This window comes from Micropterus salmoides, unplaced genomic scaffold, assembly GCF_014851395.1.
Source record: "Micropterus salmoides isolate LMB-PRFRI ecotype aquatic unplaced genomic scaffold, ASM1485139v1 Ms_hic_scaffold_10, whole genome shotgun sequence".
Taxonomy (NCBI): Eukaryota; Metazoa; Chordata; class Actinopteri; order Centrarchiformes; family Centrarchidae; genus Micropterus; species Micropterus salmoides.
The window spans coordinates 13,017,216-13,041,286 of NW_024040041.1; the positions used below are offsets into that span (position 1 = coordinate 13,017,216).

The window sequence follows — 24,071 nt, forward strand, 5'->3', positions numbered from 1 at the left end:
CCAGTGGTTGAATAGCATGTTGTTTGAGCAACAGACACTGAATCATGGCTCAAGGTAAACACTATCTCCACTCTGTTTGTTGGTTCATCATCATTGAAGCCATTGTGACAAAGTCAGGAATTGTTCAGGCTCTGCTGGGTAATGGTGTGTGTGTCATTGTCTGACAGGATCAGATGTACTCTGTGATTTATTCTGACTGGTCGTATGCGGCCACTTGACATTTACTCATACAGAGCCTTTGGGCAGATGATGCACTTATATTTGTTTTGTGTGGGTTTCCTCATTAATGTTACATGCATGTGTTGGTGTATGTGCTTGTGGGAACGTTTGGGAGTTACCGTTCCCCGTCCTGCTATTTGTTGATCGTCGGGCTGTGTGTTACAGGGGAAATGGTCCACGTGATAAGAAGAGGGCGTCAGGGGGCTTCATTGTGTTTCCACTCAAAGATTTGTGCAATCTCAAGTGTGTTATGTAACACGTATGGGCCGGGTGATAAATGATAAATGGCGACAGACGATGATAGAAATTAGATATAACCCTTTAACAGTGAATAAATCCCAAATCATCCGTATGTAAGCTGCATGCAGTGCCCTGATTCTCTCTGCCTAGTTGGTGCTATGTGTTCAGTTTGTCTTTTAGTATCCACCACCAGATACTGGCAGTCGTTACACTCTATGCGCACGTCTCTTGGACGTAGCTGTTTTTGTGTGTATTATGGGTGGGAATCATGATAGGAGTAACTCATGATACAAAACTATCCTACTACTACTAATTGTCGCCAGAGATAACGAGAGTATCTGAAGTATTATGCAAGACAGTGACGCATAATTTATTACAAGACCTGTTTACCAAGGAGGTGAAACATAGACAACAGTGAAAACATGCTGAATATCATTAGAGAAATGGCGTGTACCAAAGTACGAAGAGTATGAGCCTTTTTTGGGCAAGTTTTTGGCCTTTTTTAGCGACAGTGGAGCGAAGAAATGAGAGAAGAGAGGGGAGGACAATCTGCATCTCAATCCCTTATAGGTCACCAGGACAACCCAATATTTTCTAAAATATATTACGTAGTATCATTGTTTAAATGTCAGACAGTTATAAACTGCCAAAAGGTTACAGTTCTACCACATCACAAGAGAGAGAACATAACATTGCTATATTGACTCAAATAATCAATATGGTGAAATGTCGTCTTTGCAAATCATCATCAGCACTCTTGCTCACTGAAACTACTCAATGACGTCAGTCCAAACAACAGCACCACTGTCCCGTCCCCACAGCCAGGACCTCTGTGGCCCAGGTCAGGGGTGGAACCTGAACCGTGTGGGTGTGAGTGTGTGTGTGTGTGTGTGTGGGGGGGGGGGGGGGTGTTTAGGTCCCATGGGATACTACACGGAGGCTCTACAGTGCCACATTCCATTTCCCTCTCCATTCTGCTGAGGGTTCACCACCCCGGTTGGACAATGAGCTGGAGGGCCGCGCCCTGCTCGGGGTGGGGGGGTGACTTGCTGTTCACCCTGAAATAGACTCACCCCACGCCGTCCACCTCCCAGACAGAGACGCCATACGCATTGAGCACAACCAAGACAGAGCGAATTATTGTACATGTTGGTGTTCACATACACTGTGATAACAAAATAAGGAAATAAAGGAAGAATGGATCCCAAAATTCCTTGTTGTATATAGTTTAAATTCAACAATTAGTAATATAGTTTGCTTTCCTTGCTCCATTTTGTTTTGTGGTCATAGTATTTTGGTGATGCTCTATAGATGGCGTTGCCGGTCTATCACATCTATCTGTCGGTCCACCTCTTTGGTCCAGTCTGAAATATCTCAGCGGCTATTGGATGAACACAATTAAATGTTGTACAGACTTTCACGTACTCCAGAAGATGACTCATTATGAGTTTGGTGATCCATCTGGCGTTTCCTCTAGCGCCAACATGAGGTCAAAATTTCATTTTGTCCAATACGTAAGTTTATGGCCAAACACCTCGAAAAATGACATTCCCATCAGCCTCATCTGTATTTTGTGTTTAGTGCTAATTAGCAAATGTTAGCATGCTAACACGTAAAAGTAAGATGATAAACATGGTAAACATACCTGTAAATATACCTGCTTAGCATCAGCCTGTTTAGCTCAAAGCACCACTGGGCCAAGCACACCCTGTCATGGCTTTAATCATTCTTATTTCTGTGGATAACACAAATAACAAACATACATACAGAAGATGGCCAGCCATTATGTTGAGATAGTTCCTGTTCAGCTCCAAAGAGTGACAAGCCTTCCGCAAAACATCATTCAACATTTTTCATACACTGGGAAAAATAACCAAGTACATTCACCAGTCATCCAAGGAGAACTCATCACACAAGAGAAAAGAACAGTAGCATCAATAATGCACCACAAGGCATGTTTTAAGTAAAGAGCATGACTTACTGGTAACTCTCCATCTCTTGCCCCCGCTAATGCCTTTGCCTTCATTATGGCCCGCTGCCTAAATGCTCCACTAACAGCGTGATACAACAAGTAGTTGAGGTTTATTAATTTATTTAGGAAAATGTAGACAATCCTTAACGTAAGCTGAAAGAACACCAAAGAAGTTTTTTGTTTGTTTGTTTGTTTTTTGTTTGTTTTGGCTCATTCTTGAGTAAAACATCTACAATTAGACACAACATTTTGTTATTCTTGTGACTGAAAAGCTCATACCGCTCTGGCTACGTAATGAACTACTGGAATTTGCTCATATAGCACAGGCGTAAATGTAATGCTGAGTGTGACCACATCACGTTGTCACTTTTGCTTAACAACGAAGTCCGACCGTCTGTGTTCACACGTTCCAACTTCTGTATTTTCTGTGCGGCTTTCCTCTCTTTCTCTAAATGGAATTTTTCTTACATCAAACGCTGCTGTGCTCCGTGTGTTTGTGTGTCAAAGGTGGAAGAGTAACTTGCGTTACAGATTGTTGAGCTGATGCTGGTTTCAGCTCTGCAAGGGTGGAGGGTCAGAGACAGGAAGACTGGCAGAGGAGATAACACTTGTTGACTCCTTGGTTTGCGCTGGGTGGAAAGCAATCACGATTTTTTTTTAAAAGAAGACTACAGAGTGGACAAACTAAACATGGACGCTGCAGAAGGCTCTGCAGATCCTACTTGCTTGATTTTCAAAGATCTTAAAGGCTCTCTGGTAATCAAGACCACTCTGTTTGGTCTAATCAGTACCTGTATCCCTTTTGTGATGACTGACGTTACTTTTCTATTTTCAGGCTTTCCCCTAAAGAGTATATTGCAATGGGAACCCTCGGCAGAGCCTTTCTTTGGTGTCTTGTAGAGCCAGCTTGTCCCATCCTCAAATGGAAGGTGGAGGGACAGTAATGTGCTTTGTTCCCCTGTCTGTCTGCCTCACAGCTGGTTCAATGGTCCAACTTGAAATCCAAAACCCCCGTCCTGCCTGAGAGAGTGGTGCGCTCCGTATATTCAAGAGGACAAAACCTGTGCTGTGCTTGTTTAAAAGGAAGCAGGTTTACATCAAACATTTATAAAGTCTGGCCTTGAGGCTCTTAATCTCCGTCAAAAAGCTACACATGACAATCACAAGGACCGGGAGGCCAACGATTTGTCATGCCACAGTGCCTGGCAGGGTGTCACTTCAGCGGTTATTCTTTATACTGATCAAAGAGGCCAAACTCATGGGAAAGCTGCCCTCTCTTATTAGAGTGAGGGGAGGAGGGGTTGTGCAGCAGAAGGAGCGAGAGTGATACATGGAGATGAAAGAAGACATGTCTGCATGCACAGATGAGCTTAGTGTGGCAGGTATCAGTTGATGATTTGCAGAACTTGTGAGTTTCAGTGGCAACAGTTGAAATACGTCAGTGAGGTGTTTACTTTATTATAGGATATTTCAGCATGTGACCTTTTTCTGGGTATGTGAAACAAAAAAAAAGTAGTTGGGTCAGAGACCCAGGGCTGTGCAGGAATGACACCAGCCTACAGTAATAGACGGCCTATATGTGAGCTCCCTTATTAAGGCCCATAGTTACACATCAGTCCTCTGGCCGAACACGGGGAAAATATGAAGTACGGTAACTGGCAGGCATCTCTCTCTCTCCCACACACACACTCAGACTGCTCCCTCCATGCCAGAGACTGAAGCGCTCGCAGCTACAGCGCGCCTCTGTCGAGCAGAATCAGCAGGAGAGCCTGGCAGATTCAAGCCTCTGGTGGCTGAATCAGAGGGTGGCAGCGGGTGATTAACATGATGGATGCTTATTGTGGAGGCTACTTTTTAGTACTCTCTGAGAAGGTTTTGAAGATGCAAATCAATCAATCTGGCCTGCCAAACACTCTCCTGTGGGTACCTTGGAGGCAAAAACAAAGACTCTGTGCTCATTTTGTGGGGCGATATGCACATAAATGCTAACATTTTATCACTTGTCAACATCCTAGTGGCATTGCTCCAGGGATGGCTATGTCTGTCTGTTGATGGGTCCACCAATTTGGTCCAGATTGAATAACTATCTCATGGGTTGCAATAAAATGTGATACACAAATCCATGTTGCTGACGATTCAGCTAGCGCCATCATCAGATCAAATTTTTATTTGTCCTTTTTTTTACGACAAAATACTAGAATACTTATGACATTCCCGTCATTGTGTGGTTAATGCTGATTAACAAATGTTAGCATGCTGACACACTAAGATAATTATTTATTATTAATGAATATATTATTCCTAAACATCAGCATGTTAGCATTGTCACTGCAAGCATGTTAGTGTGCTGATGTTGGCATTTAGCCTCACAGAGCTGCTAGCATGGCTTGTTTATATAAGGGTTAATTTATATGTATGTACAGTGGGTACGGAAAGTATTCAGACCCCTTTAAATTTTTCACTCTTTGTTTCATTGCAGCCATTTTCCAAAAATCAAAAAAGTTCATTTTATTTCTCAGTAATGTACACTCAGCACCCCATCTTGACAGAAAAAAAACAGAAATGTAGAAATTTTTGCAAATTTATTAAAAAAGAAAAACTGAAATATCACATGGTCATAAGTATTCAGACCCTTTGCTCAGTATTTAGTAGAAGCACCCTTTTGATCTAATACAGCCATGAGTCGTTTTGGGAAAGATGCAACAAGTTTTTCACATCTGGATTTGGGTATCCTCTGCCATTCCTCCTTGCAGATCCTCTCCAGTTCTGTCAGGTTGGATGGTAAACGTTGGTGGACAGCCATTTTCAGGTCTCTCCAGAGATGCTCAATTGGGTTTAAGTCAGGGCTCTGGCTGGGCCATTCAAGAACAGCCACGGAGTTGTTGTGAAGCCACTCCTTCGTTATTTTAGCGGTGTGCTTAGGGTCATTGTCTTGTTGGAAGGTAAACCTTTGGCCCAGTCTGAGGTCCAGAGCACTCTGGAAAAGGTTTTCGTCCAGGATATCCCTGTACTTGGCCGCATTCATCTTTCCCTCGATTGCAACCAGTCGTCCTGTCCCTGCAGCTGAAAAACACCCCCACAGCATGATGCTGCCACCACCATGCTTCACTGTTGAGACTGTATTGGACAGGTGATGAGCAGTGCCTGGTTTTCTCCACACATACCGCTTAGAATTAAGGCCAAAAAGTTCTATCTTGGTCTCATCAGACCAGAGGATCTTATTTATCACCATCTTGGAGTCCTTCAGGTGTTTTTTAGCAAACTCCATGCGGGCTTTCATGTGTCTTGCACTGAGGAGAGGCTTCCGTCGGGCCACTCTGCCATAAAGCCCCGACTGGTGGATTGCTGCTGTGATGGTTGACTTACTACAACTTTCTCCCATCTCCCGACTGCATCTCTGGAGCTCAGCCACAGTGACCTTTTGGTTCTTCTTTACCTCTCTCACCAAGGCTCTTCTCCCCCGATAGCTCAGTTTGGCCGGACGGCCAGCTCTAGGAAGGGTTCTGGTCGTCCCAAACGTCTTCCATTTGAGGATTATGGAGGCCACTGTGCTCTTAGGAACCTTAAGTGCAGCAGAAAGTTTTTTGTAACCTTGGCCAGATCTGTGCCTTGCCACAATTCTGTCTCTGAGCTCTTCAGGCAGTTCCTTTGACCTCATGATTCTCATTTGCTCTGACATGCACTGTGAGCTGTAAGGTCTTATATAGACAGGTGTGTGGCTTTCCTAATCAAGTCCAATCAGTATAATCAAACACAGCTGGACTCAAATGAAGGTGTAGAACCATCTCAAGGATGATCAGAAGAAATAGACAGCACCTGAGTTAAATATGAGTGTCACAGCAAAGGGTCTGAATACTTATGACCATGTGATATTTCAGTTTTTCTTTTTTAATAAATTTGCAAAAATTTAAATAAATTATTTATTCAAGATGGGGTGCTGAGTGTACATTACTGAGAAATAAAATGAACTTTTTTGATTTTTGGAAAATGGCTGCAATGAAACAAAGAGTGAAAAATTTTAAGGGGTCTGAATACTTTCCTTACCCACTGTATGTATGTAATATGTGCTCTTGTTATTTTGGCTTCAATGTGAAGATGTTATGACCATGAAATACAATTAGTAGTAATCTAATTACTAATTAGGTTAGTAATCTTATCTCTTGTTACTTGACCCTTTAGCTTTTCTATCATTCATATCAACACAAAAAAACATGTAAATGCCTTTTTAAGACACCAAGAAAATTCCTGTGACCATTTGTTACAAAAAGCTGTTTTCAAAACTATAATTTGTGTTTTAAATATTCACTGTACATTCCAGGAAGCAAAGACTCTCCTAAAATAGTGTTATATGGGATTCATTGCCTCAGTTTCAAGAGAGTTATAGCTTCAGCTAGAGCAGCTCCCCATACACGTGGTTCGTGGAGCTGCAGCTACATCAGAGGCCTTTAAGTTTAACCTTGCCTTGGTATCTTGTCTTCTGGTTATCACAGCTTCTCGAGGAAAACCAGGAACAAATCAGGATTACGTCAATCTCTGTGTGGGAAAACTCTTAAAAACACATAGAGACAACTGCGTGCTGGAGCAGCAGTGAGAGTTGCGAGAGATAGCTGTGCGACTAAAAAGTGTGTTTGGTGAATATTAACATGGGCCCTGGTATTGTTTGTATTGTTGTAATCTGAGTGACTGGTATTTAAAGCAGTGGCTTACTTGTAGTTGCTGAAGCCTACTGAAGTCTGTGCAGTGGAGAGAGAAACAATGCAGACATTAGCTGCCTGAAAGAGGCTAAAGAGCAGCAGATGTTAGAGTGAAGTTGGTTAATTTGACATTTGTGGAAATATAATGCACTTCTACTTTCTAGATGACAGAAAATGGTTTCACCTTATTTGGACTGTTGAGTGTTACCTAACTGTGTATCTTCCAAGTCAGTGTCAGTACTGTTTCAGTAACAGCCTATGTTAGTTGAATAGCTATACCAGCGGGTGTCGTTGAAAATTGTGGTATGCCCGGTGAGGAATTGTTGAACACACACCAGGGAAATGCCCCACTGACTGACCAACAATGTGAACCTTTGAATGAGTGTCACCTCGGTGAAAACGTTCAAATTTGACGTCTGTCGCTCAACACGGCCCTGTTGACCTATGCTAAATGTCCACTCCTTACCCACGCAAGCACCGCTGGTGTACCGTGCAACTCATGATACATCATCCAAGAAGAACGTCATACACAGTGTACATGTACTGCAGCACAGTCATTTACAGCACTATCTGTGTCTCTGAAGAGAAAAACAATAGGTAGCCTGTATAGCATGTGAGCATGTGCTGCATTTACTTACGACGTTATGAGATGAGTGAGATAAAACAGTTTACCACTCACACACAGCAGCATGTACATGTGTGCCATTATTCAAAATGTAAGCAACCATTAACCCTTGATGGGGAAATCTGTCTGACAGCATGAGAGGGAAAGCGTCTGTTGTGAAAGAAGGATAAACCTTAACGCAACACAGTAATTTGGATCTTCTCAGTCTGTTTGTTATTTTGCGGAAACTAAGATGAGAAGATAGATATCACTGTCATGTCTGTAATAGTCAACATGAAGCCGGTTAGCTTAGCGTAGCATAAAGACTGGAAGCAGGGGGGAAAAAGCTGACCTGGCTCTGTCCGACTTTCAGCATCTCTGTAGCTCACTCATTAACATGTTATATCTTTCTTTGTTTAATCAGTACAAAAACCAACGTGTAAAAACGACATCTCACCCTCTTTAAGGGGGGTGGTGTGCTTTACTATTTCCTATTTCTTGGCTGTGAGCAGTTGCCAGGCAACCAGCAGAGACTCGAGGAAGTTACTGGTCGACCGAGAAGTAGTCTGGCACATAACCCCCTATGAAATTGTTGTTTTGCCAAGAAGCGAGTAAGTGTTATTCCCAAAATACTGAACTATTCATTCAATGCCAAGGAAACGTACTGGCGCCTGTGACATTTGAAACTAATCTCGAGAAAGTCTTCTCCAAGCTTCTTCCTCCTTCCCTCACATTCAGCTTGTTTTACAGTTTGTTTCAGGTTAAGATGGGATGAGTGTCATGTAATAGCATATGTTTATATTGGGGGATCAGTAGTTTTGCATAGCCATACCTTTCTCCGTCAGTGCTGGAGATCATTCTGGTAAAGGGAGAAAAAAATGCTGGCTTATTTTGCATTTCTTAAACCAATCGCAATCGTCCAGGGCAGCACTAAGGCCAGGATGCAGCGACGGTGCCCTTGCAGAACAGCGTCAGTTTCTTTAGAGACAATTCATCCTCTAAATGCTAACTAATGAAAGCCTCCTTGATGGTGTGCATATGTGTTTTTTCATGCACATGTTTGTGTGTGTATTTTGTATATTGATTTCTCTTTCATGTCAGGAAGTTGAGCCAGCGCAGAGGGAAGCATATTGTGGGAAGATGTGTCGACAGTTCCTGTTCAGCACTTCCCTCCTCAAAGGAACGTTTGTGTCACACAGAGAGCGTGCTCATCTCGAAACGCTATTTTTCTGGGTCACAGAAGTCACAGTAACAGTTGGAAATAATGATAATGAGGATGGTTCTTAGAATTTGAACATGCCAAACAAGATATCACGTCATATCAAGTTATTTGTTTGACGGTCACAGAAACCTTTTGTCATTATTTGAAAAAAAATTACAATTATTTTGTGATCCCAAAGCAAGAACAGGAGTTTTGCACAGGTGAGATGATGTTGTGCTGAACTATGACATTACAAGAGGAAGCTGAGGATTTTCACAACCCTGCCGTAGCCTTACAATAACCCAACTAAATGTGAGGAAGTAGATAAGTGAATCTGTGTTGTCCTTCCACATATCATGTACTGGCAGATGCTTTAGGGTCCTGGACGTACTCTAAACAAAACACAGAGTCAGAGAGGAAAGATACAAATGTCCCTGAAGTAATGTTGACCTCAGGCCAAAGCTAAGCCACAAAACATTTCATTGTACTCACTGTGTAAAGATAAGGCCGTTCAGTATGTCACTCTGTTTTAGCCACGAGCCTCAGTGGAGTTATGATATCAGATTGTAATTTACAGAACGTCCTGTGGATGTTCTGTGGTTGTTCCTTTGATACATAACTGGCAGCTGTGCCTATCGCATACTGGCTGGAACGCCATGGTGGACCAATAAGAGAAATGTACAGCAGAAACACAAGCGCACAGTTATTTGACAAATAGTGGGTCCTTGGATTCCCTCCTGGCTTGTGTGTGTTCAGCAGATTCCACAGATTTCAGACCCGCGTGGAGATTCTTCTGCCCTCCACTCCTCTCTGACACAAACCCTCCTCTGTTTTCCCTGCCAGAGCCTCTCTCACCCTCTCTCTCAGGGACGCCTAATGTCAGATAGAGCAGCCGATGAGTGTCGGAGAGTCTAATGCAAGGCTGTGTGTCGATGGCACTCGTCTGCGTTTGGGTGCCCAACAGCACATAAACTAATTGTGGATAGTGCTTTACAGTTAGAGGAGTTGAGAGCACCTTGTAATCTTAATAGTGGTGAGCACCAGACTGCAAATTAGGCCTTTACTCTGCTGTCACAGAGCACCAAGTAGAAGACAGAAAGCTGTTATGTTTATGTTTTGTCTGCACTTTGGAAATGGTCACAGATCAACTGAATTGATGAACACAAGTGTGGTGTGTGTGTGTGTGTGTGTGTGTGTGTGTGTGTACGTGTGTGCATGCAGTTTACTGTTGCTACATCACATGATTTCTAGGAAATAAAATTCCCAGTTTGAAAGTACCACTCCATCATATTTGGAACGCCCTCATTATTTATATTATTTTTGTCTAGAGTGGTTAATTGCAAACAGCATATCTTCTTAAGATGCTGGTGTTTCCTATCTGTTATTCCTGAAAACGGGACCAAGTAAGAGGTTTTACTGAGAAAAGTGAATTCTTGATGGAGGTCTGTTAAGGAACAACTGGCTCACATAATCATTCAGTGCCAGTGTCGGGCTGTATAGGAGGGAAAATGTTAAGTCTCATCGCCTCACATATTTTAAGTGAATTTATGTCAACTGATGTTTATGAAGTAGCTTTAACCAATCGGCCTCCTGCCAGTGTTTTCTGTAGAAAGTGAGTCATTCGCACTGACTTATTTATAGAGGTTGTTCATTGTCTTCGAGTGCTCAGTTGACAGAGGGCGGGAGCACACAGCCGCTCTGATGTGGAGGGAGTGTCAGGTCAGATTTTGTCGCACTGACAAAGATTAACCTGACCAGCGCTGTCTCTCTCTCTGTAGCTCCTGTGTTTCACTTTTGCGTTTTGACCTCTTTGATGACAGCCATTTAAGGCCCCTCTGCTAAATAAAGAAATTGTCTTTTCCATACAACGGAAGGGAGGCTCTTGGTCTGAGCTCAAGCTTTTTCCTGGATGACAATACAACCCTGACTCTTCCTGCCATCCCAGAGCGGGACTGGATGGGACAGGGAGAGGGGAGGCGGTCAGAGGTCAACGCCCAGCTTCCATTGTCCTCCACGGGAGCATGGAGTGAGAAAAGGCTGCAGACCACACCGGAACCGGTCCCTTCCCCAAGCCGACAAGGCCAGAGTCAAGCCGGCTGCCTCCATCTACCCCCTCCCCAAATTCTCCACAAACATTCCCAGCAGACCTCCAATCACAAGACCCTCTTCCTTCCTGGCGAGCAGTTTGGAGTCACGTGGAGTCAAACAGCAGCTTCAGTTTACTCATGATTGCTAAAAACAAGCTGCACAACATATCAGCATGCAGCAGCCACCTGTATGTTCAACCTCGGCTTTATATTCATGGTTAACGAGTCACTGGAGCTCTCCGTAATCTTTGTGCCTCTTGTTCTTCCTAAACAGACACCAATGGTGGAGGTATTTTTAGAGGCTAATGTGTTGTTTCATTGATGAATATCACATACAGTGTATTAACACACTGTACCTGTTTTCTCTTTCTTCTCTGGCCTCTTCCAGGAGGTATGCACTGAACTGCGGCCACGTCTCTGTGTGATCCAGCGAGGCTCAAACGGATATGGCTTCAACCTACACAGTGAGCGGGCACGGCCGGGCCAGTACATCAGAGCTGTGGATGAAGACTCTCCAGCAGAGAGGGCAGGTCTGCTGCCCCAGGACAGGATAGTACAGGTACTTTAATAAAGACAGTGCTAGACCACGCAGGGCAGTAACTCAGTATGGGGTAATAAAAGGGACTTTAAGGGAAATTATTATTGGTCTGGTAACGTTGTAGTTTAGAAACTCCTTGAACAGGAGCCAAGGTTTGGTCTTATGTAAGAAGCATTAATGCAAGTCCCTTACTTTGCTTCATTAATTGTCCTTAATTTGTTACAGAGTAAACCAAGTAACTGATTAGAGTCCTTAGAGCAACACAAAAATATCCATGCAAAAAGTGTATCCTGAATGGTCTGCCATTCTTCCGCTCTAGACAGTCTGTAAGTTGTTGTTTTTTTTACTTGGATAAAAATAGAGAAGAATGGGGTGGCATGGGATCAGGCCTAACCTATACGTTATGAAATAGACAGCCTGTTTACTTTCTATGAGAAAAAGAGAGTAATATTTTCTGTTAATGCCTCCCCGGTACGGCTGCAATTAACAATTATTTTCGTCATTGATTAATCTGTCAATTATTTTCCTCAAATGTCTCTTTTTTGTACACAACCTAAAATATTCAATTTACTGAGGAGCAAAGAAACCAGAAAATATTCACAAATGAGGACATTTGGACATTTTTTCTTTAAAAAAGGACTCAAAGTGATTAATTGTTATCAAAAAAGCTGATGATTGATTTAATAGTTGACAACTAATTGATTAATCGAGTAATCATTGCACTTCTTCTTCCCAGTGCCCCACTAATTCAGTTTTTTGTCATTGTGTGAAAATGGACCCTCTTTGTTTATGGAGTTGCATCATTTCCATTAATGATTGATGCTGAATATCAGGTCTTAAAATAAATATTTTCTTAGTCTTTTAGGATGGAATATAAAAGTATCAACATACAAGTTTGAGGGACTGGCTACATAAATGTATTTGTTTTAAAAGAGAAAAGCAGAGGTGGAGTGTAACATTACCTAAAGTACTGTACTTAACTACAAGTTAGAGACACCTGTACTTTACCTGAGTTTATTCTTCTCATGCCGCTTTCTACTTCTACTCCACTACATTTCAGGGGGACGTGTGGCTGAAACAACTAGTCAATTAATCGATTGAGTATTTTGATCATTGTTTCAAGTCATTTTGTCATGCATAATTTCATGGTACCAGCTTCACAAATGTGCGGATTTGCTGCTTTACCTTTGTATTTATTTTAATTTCTTAACAATAATTTTGAGGTTTGGACTATTGGTTGGACCAAACAAGCATTATGAAAGTTGTCACTTTGGGCTCTGTGTTATTGTGACAGTATTTCACACAATTTTCATAATCTTTACAAACCAAACAATCAGTCGATTAATAATAAAATAATCTGCAGATTCATCCGTATTTAGGGTTGGGTATCGTTTCAGTTTTATCGATTACAATTCTACTTATTGAATCTCTGTTCTGATTCCAACCCCTTCACCATAAATCTTGTCACTGCTCAGTGACATTCATCCACTTTCTACTTGCTCACCTTCTCCGTCATGGCTAAAGTGAAAGGAGTTTCTTTACTAGAAGGGCGTCTCTAAAAAAAATATGTTGGAATAATTTGTAGACATCATTTGTTTATCTTCACTGTAAAAGGTCAATGTCAGCTTATCTGTGTTTTGTACCAGAGCGTGACACTGTTAGCGTTAGCTGTATCTGGGGAGTCAGTGTAGGAGACCGTAACACAGTGAACACAGTGCGTTGCTTCAGATTCATGCCGTGCTGAAGTAAATGATTCAACATTTATGAAGTGCTTCCTCCCTTGCACCAAATATCCTTTCTGCAGATGTTACATTTTGCTGTGGTGTTATCTGTTTTAGTGAAGCAAAGCCGAACCTTTGAGCGTTTGCTGCAGTCCGCCATAATCCAGGAATGGAAACAGAAGTAATCTATTCTCTTCTTTGTTCATGTACTGCATAACAAAGATGTGACGTTCGGTCCGCTTAGCACGTTCTGGCAGATAAGTTCAGCTTTTGTGGACTGTAAAATGCTCACTGCAGTTCAATCGGGAGCGCGACTGAAATATGCAAAAAGTTAGAAACCGATAAGCAAAATCGAACTGTGGGAGTCTTAACGAATCTGCGGTTCTTGGAAATTTGGTAACTGTTGATACTGCTGATAACTGTCAAAACAAAGCCCTATCCATAATGAAAGATCAAAATTCAGTAGAATCACTTTCTTACATTAATGCAGCAGTAAAAATCATCTACAAATGAGTACTTCTACTTTTAATATTTAGTAACTTTTTTCTGAGCCTACTTACATAATTATACTTAAGTAACATTTTCAATGAAGGACTTTTACAGTGTAGTATTTTTACAGTGACATACTGTTCTTTTACTTAAGTAAAGGATCTGAATGTTTCCCCCACCACTGCAGAAAAGTGATCTGACTAATTCATATCCACCTAAAGAAATGTTCTCCAGTAGTATCAGAGTAAACCATGTGGTTAGCTCTTTTCCCGGCGTGTTCAGTGGAATGTGAACTAACAGCGTGTGTGGGGTCTTATATCCGCCAGAGGACTCTGGTGTAACTGTCACTGTGGGCAGCCTCACGCTGGAGTCATCAGCTTCTTAACTCGTCTGGGGTCTGCTCTGCCCACCTCCTTTTTTTTGTGTGTACACTAGCCCACAGAGAGATGTGTGTGTAAAAACGAACTACTGCAATTTCCAAATCACATCAGTAAAAAAAAAGTTTGATATAAGTAATATGAAGTGTGATATGATACTGTTATGCTCCACAATATGCAATCATATTTTGAAACTGATTGCAATATGTCGTACTATATGAGACAGGGTTGTCACTGTACTTTTGGCCTACCACAGACCACTTTGTACTGTCCTCTATATCAACCATAAAACCTTGTGGCCTTGTGGTTGTAATATCTTACAACCATACTTCCACCTATTATTTAACCAGGAGAATGAGAATCAACTTACAATGAACGTTTCTGACTCATTCAGTGTAGTACGTTGTTGTAACACATCAGAGCAGCGGCATCTCCACTGATGTGGACAATCACGCCCGCCCCCCTGGCATTTTGCAGCCGAGCACGTGAATGACTGCACAGAAAGTATCAGAACTAGAGTGAAATGAAAAGGAGGAATCAGAATCAGAAGCAGGACACAAAGAGGATAAAGTTTCAGGTCTGTAAGAGAGTCTAGCGAGGGGTTTCCAGCCCCCAATAGGGCCCCAAACAGCCACACCACCCACTGAGGAGCAGGGCTTTGTGGGGAGCAGACTGCCTTTGTTACTGCTGTTACTGGCCAAGCATCTATTGTCCAGCTTCTCCTGTGGGACTGGCTTAGATATGCAGGTCCACCCTATGACCTAAACACACACACACACACCCTTCGAGACATTTCTCACATGCTTTCCCATGGCGATTTTATCCCAGAACACTCAGCTGGTGCAACCTGACATGTTGAGTTACTGTATACCAGAGAGTTAAAGTACAGCTGTCACACAGTCAAGTACCACATAACATGTAAAGTTGGTTGTTTTGTAATTTAGTTGTTGAAAGAATGTGTGCGTGTGCATGCATACGTGCATTTGTGTGTGGACACACAGGATTTCCTGACCTGGAGCCTCCGGCAGACACAGTGATGAAAACAGTTTGTTCACTTCTGTGTTGGAAGCGAAGACAAAACAGTCAAAACAGTCCCACCTAAAAAGAAACAATGTTTTACATATTGTTTTTTAAAAATCTACAATAATCTCTTTGTCTCTTCAGGTGAATGGTGTGTCAATGGAAGGGAAGACACATTCAGAAGTAGTGGCTGCCATTAAAGCCGGCGGGAATGTGGCCCGTCTGCTGGTGGTGGACGTCGAAACAGACGCCTTCTTCAAGAAGTGCCGAGTGGCCCCCACCTCTGACCACCTCACCGGTGAGGAGACACACAGACAGGACGATTTCAGGCAGCACAAGTTCCTTTTCAGTGAGGGAGCGAATTAGCAATTAGCCCGTAATGTTTCACTCCAGGTTCATTGTCAGTTATATAAGTTTCGCCCTCCTGTCTTCTTCTCAATTCCAGCAGATTAAAAGTCTGTCATCCAGTTTCTGGGCTCTGCTTTCCCTCTCCCCTCCTTTAATTCTTCCCATCTCTCTGTGACTGACTCTATCCTGCATATTTTTAATTTCTCTTTCTGCCAAGAAACGCAGACAGAGACATTGAGCCACTTCCTGCCACCGACCTCGCGTTGATGTCCTGCAGAGAAAGTTAATCTTTTTAGACATAAATAGATCAGATCAGACAGATCCTAGTCAGACTGAGGAACACTGTTGCTTGTTGAGAGTGAAGGCTCCAAAGCAGAGCTCTTTCTTCCAACTTGACACTCAAAAAATAATTACAAAACAATGATTGGATAGTTTGACAAAAAAACAACAATTAAAACAAGGTCAACTGTTTGTTTGGTTGTTATTACTTGCCCCAAGTATTACATTTCAGTCCTGTGATAACATATACACTCACCTAAAGGATTATTAGGAACACCTGTTCAATTTCTCATTAATGCAATTATCTAATCAACCAATCACATGGCAGTTGCTTCAATGCATTTAGGGGTTTGGTCCTGGTCAAGACAATCTCCTGAACTCCAAACTGAATGTCAGAATGGGAAAGAAAGGTGATTTAAGCAATTTTGAGCGTGGCATGGTTGTTGGTGCCAGACAGGCCGGTCTGAGTATTTCACAATCTGCTCAGTTACTGGGATTTTCACGCACAACCATTTCTAGGGTTTACAAAGAATGGTGTGAAAAGGGAAAAACATCCAGTATGCGGCAGTCCTGTGGGCGAAAATGCCTTGTTGATGCTATAGGTCAGAGGAGAATGGGCCGAGCTGATAGAAGAGCAACTTTGACTGAAATAACCACTCGTTACAACCGAGGTATGCAGCAAAGCATTTGTGAAGCCACAACACGCACAACCTTGAGGCGGATGGGCTACAACAGCAGAAGACCCCACCGGGTACCACTCATCTCCACTACAAATAGGAAAAAGAGGCTACAATTTGCAAGAGCTCAGCAAAATTGGACAGTTGAAGACTGGAAAAATGTTGCCTGGTCTGATGAGTCTCGATTTCTGTTGAAACATTCAGATGGTAGAGTCAGAATTTGGCGTAAACAGAATGAGAACATGGATCCATCATGCCTTGTTACCACTGTGCAGGCTGGTGGTGGTGGTGTAATGGTGTGGGGATGTTTTCTACTTTAGGCCCCTTAGTGCCAACTGGGCATCGTTTAAATGCCACGGCCTACTTGAGCATTGTTTCTGACCATGTCCATCCCTTTATGGCCACCATGTACCCATCCTCTGATGGCTACTTCCAGCAGGATAATGCACCATGTCACAAAGCTCGAATCATTTCAAATTGGTTTCTTGGACATGACAATGAGTTCACTGTACTAAAATGGCCCCCACAGTCACCAGATCTCAACCCAATAGAACATCTTTGGGATGTGGTGGAACGGGAGCTTCGTGCCCTGGATGTGCATCCCACAAATCTCCATCAACTGCAAGCTGCTATCCTATCAATATGGGCCAACATTTCTAAAGAATGCTTACAGCACCTTGTTGAATCAATGCCACGTAGAATTAAGGCAGTTCTGAAGGTGAAAGGGGGTCAAACACAGTATTAGTATGGTGTTCCTAATAATCCTTTAGGTGAGTGTAGATACACATATAAGGCCACGCGATATGGCTGAAAACATTCCAGTAAGGGGACCGTTGTCTAGATTTATTTATTTTTAATCAAACTGAACAAAATTAACCTTCAAGCTTAACAAATGGATACATGGCTTTGCCATCTTCTCTCTCCAAAATGTTAGATATGGAGACTTTACACAGGTCCTGGTAGGACTACGACAGCCCCCAGGGGGAGTCCAAGTACAGTGTGATTTGGTTTCTGAGGGCCGTCCCTCTACAGGGACATGCAGACTGTGTATGTGTTTGTGTGTGTGTGTGTGTGTGTGTGTGTGTGTGTGTCCTGTGCTTGGCCAAATGTCTGAGAGTCACTCTGCACCATCAGACCCCTCATGTAAATATGGTGTTGCCAGCTGTGCTACCCTCTGTATCCAAAATAGATTTTTCAGTTTTGTGTACATTTGAGATATTACACACGCTAGTGTTGATGGTTTGAGAAATGTTTCCCAGTTCCCCCAGCTGAATAAATGAATTAGATCTGTTAGTAAGCATGTGGGTGACCTGTGTTGGGTACAAAATAGAAAATGAATTGCTGAATGAGAGGCACGTGTTTCATACTTGCCTGGACTCTTGAAGGTTCAGTGTGTAAGTTTTAGTGGCATCTAGTGGTGAGGGTTGCGAATTGCAACCAGCGGCTCACGTTGCATTCACATGCTCCTCGGATGGTCCCATTTCCCAAGTTTTTCCGACTTCAGTGTGTGTTCATGTGCTCTTAAGTCAGAATGTGGAATCAACATGGACATTACTACAAAGAGTTGTTGGATTAGCATTATCATTTAAGGAGGGAAAAAATATTCTGATTATTCCGACACCACATGAATGCACCATCAGTCAACGCTCACCCTTCTCTTTCCAAGTGAGCAGGAGAAGCTACAGTGGCGACACGCTCTGTCAGCCCATGTGGGCTTCCATTTGTCTAAATTTTTTGTTCTTACTTCTAATATACCAGATGACTACTACTGGGCTACTGTAGAAACATGGTGGCGCAACATGGCGACATCCTTGTAAGAGGTCCCACAGTGTATTTAGATAGAAACTATTCATTCTAAGGTAATAAAAACATAACAGTTTATTATGTAAGGCCTTTATACACCACTGAAAACATAGTTATGTATATTATATTGCATTTTTGTCAATAGATCCTGCTAAATATAACACACTGGACTCTTAAATCCTCCAGTTCAGTCCAGGATTAAACGCCCTGCAGGCAAGGGATTCCAGGTGAGGTGTTGCCCAGGTAACTGCCTGCACTTCACATGGTGCCCACTCAGAGGACACCTGCCTACACTGACTCTTAACTTCAGCACACACACACACACACACACACACACACACAGACACACCGTCTCTCTGATCAGCCCGTCTGGCCAGCAGCTTTGTTTGGTTTCCAAGGCGCTCACTCCAAGTGGCCTCTCAGCCCTGAGCTGGAGCTGTACTGGGACTTGGAGAGGCTCCTCTCAGAGTCAGCGACACACACAGACCTAAGGAGGATGTGAATCTCAGATTAACTCTGAAGGAACAGCTGCTGTCTTCAGTATTAATCATCATTAGCTTAAAAACACTTTCGGCTGTGCGGAGGATCAGAGGGATGGAAGGTAAGGGATGTGTCGGACCTTCTGTGATGATGCAGTCAGCACGTCTCAGAAATGATGTTTGTGTTAAAGCATGGATGTATTTTTATGAAAAAAAGGCTGTGCAGAAACTTCTCACTACATCTATCTGTGGAGGTAATAGAGGACCAGGAGGAGTGTCATCTCACAGAAGATGAACCACGTGTGAATAATGGATGATCTGCTCATACCTGCGCTATGTAATAGAGTAGGTGTTACTGAATGAAAGGTGAGCTGCAGAAAGACTCTTGATCTGGCAGAATGTAGCTCTCTGCTATGATGATGCAGGACTGGGACTGAAGGACTGCAGGTCACATGACATGACATTAGTCCTGAGAGACAGAACAAGTTGTGTTTGTGGAGTCCGTGACTGATTCTTGTGTCATTTTCCTGCCTGCAGGTCCACTGCCTGAGCCTGTCATTAATGGAGGGATGGAGGAGAAGGTAAGATTCACCAGCAGCAAATATATCACAGGGACAAAGGCAGGATTACATTTAAAAGAGTGTAGAGCTATCATTTGGTTAGGAAATCCTCTTTAGAGCGAAGCCAAAAGTGTGATTTGAACTTTTAAGTGTGTGAAGAGCTGTCGTGTCCCACAGCGACGACTTCCCCCTTCACCGATGGAGCCTGTCCTCCCTGTCAGAGAGGAGGACAATAATAGTTCTGCCTTTCTGCTTTGAATAATCTGCCCCACAGGCCAAGGTCAAACAGGGTTCCAAAGTAACACAGCTTGCTTTTCTGTGTGTGTGTGTGTGTGTGTGTGTGTGTGTGTGTGTGGTTTACCATATTAGAGAATTGAATCGCTGGTGAAGTGAGTTATTAATCAGAGAGACGTGTACTGAACGGATTTTCCTGTGATTGTCTAAACATTCATTGTATGGTGCTCGGTGGAAAAACCACACCCAGCTAGTTCTCCATTAACTTAGACCAAGGACAGATTGTTTTATACAACATAGAAAACATCCAATAGATGAAGTGGTTTAACCCACAGTTTGTAGTTTAGTGTAAGATAGGTAAGTTTAAGCTAGAAGCTACACTTTTGAGCGGAGGCATGAAGAATGGAGCAGCTTCATGTTAAACCTGCTAAAGTATTTGGGTGTAATCGCAATGAGAGACACCGCCACCTCTTACAGTACGTGCACACACTTGAATAAAAAGTTAAAGATTCTGGTAAATATGCTTTCTTGACAAGAGTTTTGACAAGATCGATACAACGTGTCATCATGTCTGTGTCTCTGGACGCTAAATATGAAGTTGGCGCAAAAATATGTCCAGGCGAGTTGCCCCAGAGCTGTACAGAGATGAGATGGACAAATGAGAGAGACTGGAGGAAAATTACAGAAAGAACATGAGTTTGGGGTGAGTTCAGTCAGAGGCTGAGCTGAACACAGGCACACAAACACGGCCTGTGTGTGCGTTTCTAGCTAGCTCAACGTTACAGTTGGTACACTGGCTGTTTGGGGTGAATAAATACGAACGGTCAGTTCAAATGAATAAATTAATGAATTCAAGTGAATAAATACGAACAGGCAGTCAAATTTACACCTTCAACACAACAAGTCACTATTTTACAGGCAGGTTCTTGGTTCTGACCAGTTGCCAGGCAACTAGTGGAGACTCATAACACCCTCGCAGCTGTGGAAAGTAACTCAGTACAGCAGGGTACTTGTACTTCACTTGAGCATTTCCATTTCCATTTTATTTTAGACTTTACTACCTTTATTTGACAGCTTTAGTTACTAGTTACTTTGCAGATTCAGGTTATTAAAACAAACTAATAGGCTACATTATGATATTATTAACTGTGTTAACGTACACAGCAGTAGGCTATATAAAGAACTTCATTAAAATTAGCCCCACCTTTCCAAGCTGCAACATTTAAGGGAGATACACATTAATGCATCAATAGTTATAATATAATAGTTATATAATATATGATTCTGAAATGGGCCACACTTGCATAATAAGTACTTTTAGTACTTTAAATTTATTTGATGCAAATGTTTTTGTAGTTTAACTTAAGTAAGGTCTTGACTGCAGGACTTTTATTTAGTTGTTAGTTATCAGTCTTCTCATCTAACTCTCCACCAGAAGGAGAAATCCTGTAGCATACATTCCAACAAAAACACAAACTCTGTGTGTGCTTTTCTAACCTCTCATTGGTTGTTAGTGACATCACAGGAATGCCTTATGAGGGTCTCTCAGGTTACCAGAGTGTCTAGTTCCCAGACTTGTACATCAGTGTTGATAAGGTAATTGTACAAAGACATAAGAACACAAACTAGCCTGAGCCAGGCTTCCTGTTACTCAGGGACTGTATGTGCAGCAGTAAAGCTACATGTTCCACATATTGTTGTGTAACAGACGCTGGTTGAAGAGCTGAGAGGGAGGGGTGGTGCAAGAGGTCAGGGAGAAGTCATCTTTAAAAGGCGGTGGTGGGTTGGAGTGGGTGAAACACCCTTGAGTATAAGTAGGTTTTACTGACTTACGTTCAGTGAGCGGGAGACATTAATACTCATCCTTATAATGAGGCTGCAGGAACTTCAGTGACTCGTCCTGCAACCTTTTGAGCACATTCAAACTACTGCAGTAAAAAAAACTCTGAGTGAAATGATGAGTAATTAAACCAGAGTTTCTCAAATTCCAACTGTCACCACTCTACCAAACTAGATTTGAAAGTGGTTTTGCTGATTTCATAACCTTATAAATATATATGAAGGACAGCCCACAACTGTACTGAAAACTTCATTTTCGTGATTCCCAGATCAATAAATTAGTAGCCACATTTGACAGTAATATTGCTGAGAAGAAAACGCACCATTAAGTAGTTGACTGTAAAGACTCTCAGTCATCCTGTTCATAGCTGTCCAAGGAAGGTTAAAAACAAGGGCAACTGGACTTGTCTGGGGCACCCTACCAGCCAGTCAGAACTGAAGAAGCCCCTTGGATGAGAGGAGAAACGTCTACAAGTATCTTCAACCATGTCCAGTTGTCCTTGTTTTTACCCTTCCTGGGGGCACCATTAATTGGTCTTACTTTGTACTTTGGATTTTTTACTTCTTCTCAAAGGTTGGCTTAAACTAATGATGAGACATGTTTGAAAATGTCAGACTGTTGGTGTCACTTCACAGGCGCTTCCAATGAAGTGAAACAAATAAAAAAAAACATCTCAAATCCAAGCCTGCTCCCCTGTGGTGAGGTCCGGTACTACACCAATGCTGGGGGGGGGGGGGTTGTCATATAATGAAGTGATGCTGATGAGTGTTTGTGTTCGCAGGTGAATGGTAGAGGGGCCAAAGAGGCAGAGAGGGACTCAAAACTATCAGTCAGTCCTTCCCCATCCAGCACCTCGTCCAATGCCTCGCTCACAACCCCGACCACAAGCACCCCACCTGAGGTACGTCACAGGAAATACTCTGCGTGGCATAAACATAATGTGCAGCACGTTCTGCATGTTCTCCATCTCCATCTTTTCTCTTTGTTTTTCATTATTCAGGGTTTTATTGCGGACGCCATCCCAGCGCTCAACCTGTCCTTGCAGCAAGTCAAAGAGCTGGCCCACCAGAAGCGCTCAAACAAGAGGGCCCCGCCCATGGACTGGACCAAGAAAAATGAACTCTTCAGCAACCTATAGAGCACCTCCGCTCACCTCTCTCACGCAGATTTTATAGGGCTTCTTACAAAGAGAAAGACATTTTTTATTGCCATGACACCAAAAGAGCAGTTTAACCATCGGCCGTTCTGTAAAAAATAGTATTCTTATTATTATTACTCCCCATGTTATTGTAATCCCGATATTATATTGTATATGTATTATGTGCTACTAACATGAAAGATGCATATGCCAATGAAAGATAACTGGACCACGTTGAAAATGTGTGTGTGGACCCTGACAGTCCCTGCTGGCCAGAGTCTGGTGCCTGTGGAAAACAAGAAGGAGTTGCTCGTCATTCTAAGTTTAATGATCCGCTCCTCCGTCTGCTTAAATGTCTTTTAAAGGTTTTCACTAACATTTAAAAGGTTCAAGTGTCTTCAACAAAGGGACCAGCCAAAGTTAAACCAGCCTGACAATCATCATTTGTCTCTAGTTTACCTTATTAGTTTTTTAGGGATCAAACATCTGATGCAGAACTGAAATGTTAAATTCACTTTCACATAATTTATTTCATGAACAGGAATGTTTTCAGTGTGTTGTGATATGTAAAAAAGTAAAAATGATCCCAAAATAAGGTATTGCTTTCTTCATAAAATGATTTCTAACATGAAACGCCTTTTCTGAGGGGGAGGGGATACTTTCTCATGGCTTTAAACTTTATCATGTATATTTTTACATTGTTGACATAAATTCCACTCTCTGAAATGAAAATGAGTTCAGCTTAACCGTGCGTATACTTTGAAATCACCTTTTATTAAATGTGAACTACAGTTTATTATGTAACTTATACCGTCCTTACTTTGCCTCATGCCCTCTGTGAATGCCTGTTCGGTTCACATTTTGAGCTCATGGGATATTTTTATTGCTCCTGGAGAAAAACTCTGTGAGATTTTTACGCATTTCTATCTACGTCTTAAAAACAATAATTACGATGATGTGTATTTTAGAAGAATGTCCGTGCTTCACTAGATTCGATGCATTTGTCCATTGTTGAGAATAGTGATGATTTTTCAAGATGAATGATTGAATTGAACTGAATTATACGAACAGTCTTTTGTGGTGATTTCTATACTGTAATAAATCAGTCATCACAACATTATCCACCCATGTTGGTTTTTATTCAGTTATGTGTGAAGAAATAAAAATCTCCTCCAATGTAGTCAAGCTGTTCGCTAGTGTTCGCTTGTGTGTGTGTGTGTGTGTGTGTGTGTGTGTGTGACATAACCCAAAAAGGTGTTGTTCTAAATAATTTATTTTAGTCCGCACATGAACTGCTGCATCAATAATCCAAATATTTAACTGATAGAAACCCTTCATATGCAAAACAAAGCTCAATGCAACAAGTGTGCACATAACTAAATGTTTCTGCAGATGATTTGCATTAAGGCAAATATAATTAATTAAATATCTTGTAATGTAATAATGAAAACACAGAGAATTACCATCTGACTTTTTAGCATCTTTCAGCTCATTGTTTTTGTTTTACGGCCCACAACTTTATTGTTTGTTTCCCCCTCACCGCTCTTATAG

At 42.2% G+C, this 24,071-nt stretch overlaps 1 protein-coding gene across 2 annotated transcripts in view; it reads left to right on the forward strand.

Annotated features, from left to right (window-relative positions):
- The window catches only part of slc9a3r1b (SLC9A3 regulator 1b), a 29,922-nt gene extending 6,282 nt beyond the window's left edge, over positions 1–23,640 (forward strand). The window contains exons 2-6 of one of the 2 annotated variants that reach the window (XM_038696892.1): positions 11,406–11,576; positions 15,307–15,460; positions 19,286–19,329; positions 22,164–22,283; positions 22,383–23,640. In XM_038696892.1, the coding sequence (XP_038552820.1) occupies positions 11,406–11,576; positions 15,307–15,460; positions 19,286–19,329; positions 22,164–22,283; positions 22,383–22,520 (627 nt within the window). In that variant the 3' untranslated portion in view covers positions 22,521–23,640. Of the gene's footprint in view, positions 1–11,405; positions 11,577–15,306; positions 15,461–19,285; positions 19,330–22,163 lie in introns of both variants that reach the window. The other variant, XM_038696887.1, reaches the window with a different exon arrangement.
- The last annotated feature ends 431 nt before the right edge of the window (positions 23,641–24,071 follow it).